Source organism: Sinocyclocheilus grahami, unplaced genomic scaffold, assembly GCF_001515645.1.
Source record: "Sinocyclocheilus grahami isolate Dianchi unplaced genomic scaffold, SAMN03320097.WGS_v1.1 scaffold16.1, whole genome shotgun sequence".
Lineage (NCBI taxonomy): Eukaryota > Metazoa > Chordata > Actinopteri > Cypriniformes > Cyprinidae > Sinocyclocheilus > Sinocyclocheilus grahami.
In genome coordinates, this window is record NW_015505195.1 from 3752631 (window position 1) to 3759936 (window position 7306).

General features: G+C 36.4%; 1 protein-coding gene across 1 annotated transcript; it reads left to right on the top strand.

Moving 5' to 3' along the window:
• The first annotated feature begins 3015 nt into the window (after nt 1-3015).
• On the top strand, nt 3016-6962 carry LOC107550005 (major facilitator superfamily domain-containing protein 12-like). Its single transcript, XM_016231220.1, has 4 exons — nt 3016-3494; nt 4370-4580; nt 5161-5212; nt 6936-6962. The coding sequence occupies exons 1-4, from the start codon at nt 3227-3229 to the stop codon at nt 6960-6962; spliced, it is 558 nt and encodes a 185-aa protein (XP_016086706.1). The 5' UTR covers nt 3016-3226.
• Nucleotides 6963-7306: the final 344 nt, after the last annotated feature.

Genomic DNA, 7306 nt, shown 5'->3' on the forward strand with positions numbered 1-7306 from the left:
AGTACTTGGTGTATTTTAAATGCTAAGTGTGACATCATTATGATGAATGTCTTATGGCCACGTGTCTGTGGTATTGTGACATATCATATGACCACAAGATAATGTTCAGAGTCACCTGTGTGCATCAGATCTTGTGAGGTTTAAAAAAATAATAGTGGTCAGGCGATTGGTTTAGTCATTTATTAACACATTAGGGTTAATAGATTCGGCATTTGTATTTTAGGAACTCTAACATCTCTTTGTCTGTTTCAATGTAGAAAAACATTCAGCGTTGTAGAGGTCCATTGTAAAATTATAATCATGTTACTACATGTTACTTAGTTCTCACAGTTTTTACTTTGTGCACTTAAATCCATCCTTTTTTCTTTTATTGGTTACATGCAGAACAAAATTGATTTGTTTTACTAAAACATATTTATGCTGTTTGCTTATGTTTATTCGTCCGCTTATGCCAAAACTTGACTCAGCAACAGGCCATGGATTAATGTATTAAAGATATTTATTTATGACTTGATTGCTTTTTTTATTGCTTATAAATTATTTTTACTGCTTGTGTGTGCATGTGTACATATGTATTACATGTATGCACATATATATGTTTATGTATAAAAAAGGTTTATAGTCCATTAGTATTTTCACCAACAAAAAAATGGTTTTAAGTCAGTTATTTCTATCTTTTGCTGTAGTGTGTCAGTAGGAAATATCAGTTTCCATTTCTACACGTTTCTTTTGCCATTATTTATAATAATACAGTGAGAATTTTGTTTGCACAAGGAGTCTGACAACAGCCAGTGCTCCACACAGAGTTCTGATCTCACCATCATCCAGTCCATCGGGGATTACATGAAGAAACAGAAAAACGGAGGCAGACTAAATTCAGAAGAACTGTGGCAACGTCTCCAAGACACTTGAAGAAACCTTCCTGCAAAGTTTTAGGCACTTGTGTAAACATGCTGTAAAGTGAGGATGCTTTCAAAAATAATTTCATGAATATATTTTATTTATCAGTTAACTTCTATTAACTAAATCAAATCGACATTTGGTGTGACCGACAGCTTTTGTCCTAGATGCACTAGTGCATAGTTTTTCAGGTATTTGCATGGTTTCTTCACGTGTCTTGGAGACGTTGCCACAGTTCCTCTAGGAAATACCAGTTTATATTTCCAAACAGTCATTTTGCCATGTCTCCAAGATGCTTCAAGAGACCTACATGCAAAGCAACCTGAAAAACTGTGTGCAAGTGCACCTAGAGCAAAAGCTGCTTTAAATGCAAAGGATGGTCACACCAAGTGTTTTCACATATTTTACAGCATTTTTACACAAGTGCCTAAAACTTTTAACAGTACTGTGCAGGTAGGTTTCTTGAAGCATCTTGGAGACGTTGCCACAGTTCCTCTGGATTTAGTCTGTCTCAGTTTTGTATGTTTCTTCATGTCATTCCAGACAGACTTGATGATGGTGAGATCAGATCTCTGTGTGCAGCACTGGCATTCTAAATACATGGACATTAATATGGAGTTTGGTGCAAATTTTCACCCATTCATCCAGTAGAGCATTTGTGAGGTCAGGCACTGATGATGGGTGAGAAGGCCTGGCTAGCAATCTCCATTCCAGTTCATCCTAAAGGTGTTTGATGGGGTTGAGGTTAGGGCTCTGCGGGCCAATCAGGATTTGCACTTCATAAGCAGCTGACTCATTAATTTACCTGCAGTTCCAATGAATTACCAGATCATTCATATTAGACCCATTCAGTACTTGGTGTATTTTAAATGCTAAGTGTGACATCATTATGATGAATGTCTTATGGCCACGTGTCTGTGGTATTGTGACATATCATATGACCACAAGATAATGTTCAGAGTCACCTGTGTGCATCAGATCTTGTGAGGTTTAAAAAAATAATAGTGGTCAGGCGATTGGTTTAGTCATTTATTAACACATTAGGGTTAATAGATTCGGCATTTGTATTTTAGGAACTCTAACATCTCTTTGTCTGTTTCAATGTAGAAAAACATTCAGCGTTGTAGAGGTCCATTGTAAAATTATAATCATGTTACTACATGTTACTTAGTTCTCACAGTTTTTACTTTGTGCACTTAAATCCATCCTTTTTTCTTTTATTGGTTACATGCAGAACAAAATTGATTTGTTTTACTAAAACATATTTATGCTGTTTGCTTATGTTTATTCGTCCGCTTATGCCAAAACTTGACTCAGCAACAGGCCATGGATTAATGTATTAAAGATATTTATTTATGACTTGATTGCTTTTTTTATTGCTTATAAATTATTTTTACTGCTTGTGTGTGCATGTGTACATATGTATTACATGTATGCACATATATATGTTTATGTATAAAAAAGGTTTATAGTCCATTAGTATTTTCACCAACAAAAAAATGGTTTTAAGTCAGTTATTTCTATCTTTTGCTGTAGTGTGTCAGTAGGAAATATCAGTTTCCATTTCTACACGTTTCTTTTGCCATTATTTATAATAATACAGTGAGAATTTTGTTTGCACAAGGAGTCTGACAACAGCCAGTGCTCCACACAGAGTTCTGATCTCACCATCATCCAGTCCATCGGGGATTACATGAAGAAACAGAAAAACGGAGGCAGACTAAATCCAGAAGAACTGTGGCAACGTCTCCAAGACACTTGAAGAAGCACTGGCTGTCGTCGTCAGACTCCTAAACATACAAAAATCTAACTGGATTATTACAATTAATGGCAAAAGAAATGTTTGGAAATGCAAACTGATATCTCCTACTGACACACAGCAAAAGATAGAAATAAATAACTGACTTAAAATCATTTTTTGTTGGTGATAATACTAATGGCATAAGACTTTTGCACAGTGCTGTATATATATATATATGTGTGTGTGTGTGTGTGTGTAGGGCTATACGTTGGTATCTTTTCCTTTCCTCCTTTAAAAGAGGGCATGTGCTGTCTATTAAAAGCATTTCATCGTAACAACATCCCCTTTCACTGGATAGCGTGGGTGTGAGATGGACAATTAAAACCGAAAGCAGCCACTGCTGGATGCAAACGATCAATGGAAGAAACCATTTCACTTTTACTTCAAAACTAAAGCATCATTCTGATCGTTTTCAATGGGATTCAGAGTTCATTTCAGTCGTTTGACTCGTTGGTAGCTGCGCGCAAGAGAGTCGCTCTTTCTTTCAGGCTGCACGAGCCGTTTACGGTTTCCTTCATTCACACAATGTCCGATCCGCCGGTAACTTTACCCGTGTGCAGGCGACTGACGTACGCCGTGGGACATTTCTTCAACGACCTCTGCGCGTCTATGTGGTTCACGTATTTACTGGTGTATTATCACTCGGTTCTGGGTTTCAATGACAAGAACGCAGGTGCGCTGCTGCTGGTCGGGCAGATCGCGGACGGGATCTGCACTCCGCTCGTCGGTTACGAATCCGATCGGACGTCAGGATGTGGAAAGTATGGGAAAAGAAAGACTTGGCATTTAGTGGGTAAGAGTGTGAATTCAAACTTGTACCTGTGTTTGTAACGTAAATAAATGAGCTGTATCAAGCGGTGTGTGGAAGAGCGCGCGTTCTTTGATTTGTTTTTCTATGTCTCATATAGTTTCCGTGGAGCTTTACAATAATCTGCAGGAGATGTATTCCGCCTAAACCCCCTTAAAATCCCTGCAAACTACCGCTAAAGACATGAAGTAAGTGCAGCCGTGGATTCCGTCAGACGGAAGATTCATATTCAAAGCAAACGGGGAAATCAGACGGACGCTCGTCAGCTGTAGTCAGGGAACTGTCAGATGCACTTTCCTCGAATAGGGTACAAAATAAAGCATTGAAACTTAAAAACGGAAGTGTTTCAACCAACAAGTAGTCAGTGAATTGATCGTGAAGTTCAGGAATTCAAACTAAATTTTCTTTTGTTTTGTGTGTGTACGTGGTATGCCATTTTTTATGTTGTGTGTTTGGCGTTTTAGCCTACATCCATAGGCAAATATTGTAAGCTGACAAAACTGTAAAAAAAATGTAAGAATAGGGAACAGCAAATTTAGCCTTAAGCTGTCATTTAGTAGCACCTCACTAGTTTGGGACCAAGGGTTGAGTTATAGTTATACTTTACCACTTGAAATATTTATTAAATGTGTATTCTTTAAAATATTTACCATAAATTAAAGAAAAACATTTGTTTTCTATCTTTGTTTTTCTCACAATAACTTGGTTGACAAGCATTACAAATGCAGCCAACACTACAAATGGTCAATCTTTGCTAAATGAATTGCGTCATGCTGTAGAAAAGGTCCAGATGATGTCCCCTCCTGACTGTCATGATTTCACAGCACTAACTGTTCAGTTTACTGTCCATTTCCTCCCAGGAACAATAAGCGTATTTGCCTCCTTTCCCTTCATATTCAACCCCTGCATTGGATGTGATGAGAACACCCCGCAGACCACAGGACTGATTTACATCATCCCATTCATCATCATCTTCCAATTTGGCTGGGCTGCTACCCAGATATCCCACCTGTCGCTCATTCCTGAGCTGGTCACATGCGAGCACGCCAAAGTGGAACTAACATCATACAGGTATCACTACCTTCTCAAGTGAAAAAAAACAATGTAGACCAATAATGTAGACGTGTTGCCAAACTTAAAGGTCTTATTCAGTGACAGGAAAAAACAAAACAGTTTCCTCGTTTTAAAAGTCAGAATTAAATGAAAAATCACCATAGCTATTTTTTTAAATGAATGTTATTGATCTTATTTTAACCATTCATCCATGCATGTTTAATTTTTTATAATTTTTTTGACCTGGTAATATTTTAAATCAAAATGCCATAACTCAATCTTCTGTTAAAAACTATAGTTTCTCTCTGGTGATGTGTGCCAGACTTCTCCAATCATTTAGTCTGCTTAAATCCTGCTCCCTTCTTACAATCGACTGCATTCAAATCTGCCTCCATCCAATCAACAATCGATGGATAGAACCACCTCCCTACCTACATTTTTCTTTATGTATGTCAGTATGTCAGAATACGGAAGAACAGCCACTAACTTACGTTTCATTGTGACTTTAAACTAAACTCTGACTTTCGTGGAAGTCAATTTGTGGCCTTATTTAACTTTGTTATTGATGAACAAAAAGTTTGTTTGCTTTCCTGAACAGGTATGCTTTCACAGTGGTGGCAAACATTGCGGTATATGCTGTGGCTTGGCAGGTGATCTCATGGAGATCTCTCAGTTTTACCATGTACAACACACACAGACATACAAAAAGCTTTATTATGTACACTACAAAAAAGTAAAAGTCCATCTAATAATGTAATATTTCACAGTATCTGTTGCTATGTTTGTTTTCCTCCTCCAGGTTGCCATACTATATATGTGCACAAGACTGATCGTAAATTTGTCCCAAACATACATCCCGATGTATCTGATAAACTCCTTATCACTTCCAAAGGTGAGGAACATGACACTTAACAGTACAAACTCATAAAAAGTTTTTTGGGTGGAACATCAAAACCCAGTAACCATAAGAATGTTACATGGGGGAAAAAAATCATAATCATCATTTACTTTAAAACTATTAGAAATGATTTTTTTTAATTAACCCTAAAAAAAACGTATAGATTAGAAATGTTGCCTTGACAGTTACATAAAAAAATAAAATAAGTTTGAGTTGCAAAAAAAATTAAGCTAAATGGAAATATATGGTATATACCGCAAAAATGACAAAAGCACATAACGAAATGATAAAAATGTAAACTAAAATGAAAACTAAATATCTAAATAAAAAAATGTCAAAATATGAATAAACACTATAACGGTATATAAATAAAACTAAAATAACACTGTGTGGAACACAAAAGAAGACGTTTTTGTTTTTGTCCATGCAACGAAAGGCAAAGGGATCCAACGGAAATTGGAGTCTGGACCATGGCCTGTACTTGGATGGAGGCAGAGTGGTGTGAATGATAAAAGATTACGTTGTGAGGGTAGCAGAGGTAGGGGACAGCCACCCAAGTGTACTGGGGTAGCTGTATTGAGGGGATTCAGAGAGGTCAAGCAAATCACACACAAGCTGCCAAATCCTTTACTCATTAAAAGTGTGGTAAGAGTCGTTTAGTTTTCCAACAGCATTTCATTGAAACTATGTGATGACGAATATAAAGATTTTGACTTTCACATTTGCATCTTATAGAAAAATTACCTTTTGCTACAGTTATTGTTAAGTCAGTATAGCTGAAATTTGGATTTCATGTTATTTTGTGTATACTGTTTTATGACTAGTTATGGCAACAATAATTGTATCTATATGGCATGTTGGTAGAAACTGTAGTTACCATAGTAAATGTCTTAGTCCATTTTAACTTAACATTCCACGTCTTGCACATCGTGATTTTCATCTTATACAAATAAATACATAAAAAAGGAAAATATAGTAACTATAGTTTCCACAAAAATACAATTTAGATGGGACAGAGTTATTTGGCACACTTCTTTGCTGAATATCTTTGGTGGAACAAATGTGACCCTGGACCACAAAACCAGTCTTATGTCGCTGGAGTATATTTGTAGCAATAGCCAAAAATACATTGAATGGGTCAAAATGATAGATTTTTCTTTTATGCAAAAAAATCAGGATATTAAGTAAAGATCGTGTTCCATGAAGATATTTAGTAAATTTCCTACCGTAAATATATCAAAACTTAATTTTTGATTAGTAATAGCCTATGCATTGCTAAGGACTTCATTTGGATAACTTTAAAGGCGATTTTCTCAATATTTAGATTTTTTTAGCCTATTCAAATATTTGTATCTCGACCAAATATTGTCCTATCCTAACAAACCAATAGGGTATATCAATGGAAAGCTTATTTATTCAGCTTTCAGATGATGTATTTTGAAAAATTGACACTTAAGACTGGTTTTGTGGTGCAGGGTCACAAACGTTATGAATTTGGCTGAGATTTGATGGTTATATGGTAATGTTTGAAAGCGAGTCTTTTAAAACGAGAACGTCTTCCACGTTGTGCTTTTCGCGGATTTGGATGGAGGGATGAAGAGAGGATGTCATTGGCTATCATATTCTTCTTTCAAGCTGGACTTCACCCAAACACTGTCCTCTAGCGCTTTTCAAATTACAACTAGCATGTCATACTCGCGTATAAACAGAAACTTGACATTTAGCACTCCCGTGGCACAACACCATGCTGACCATTCCGAACTCTATTTAAACATCGGCTTGTTTTATTTTGTTCGTCGTTCCTTGTTTTCATATCGATATTCTGGTAAATGTATGATTTATGTTC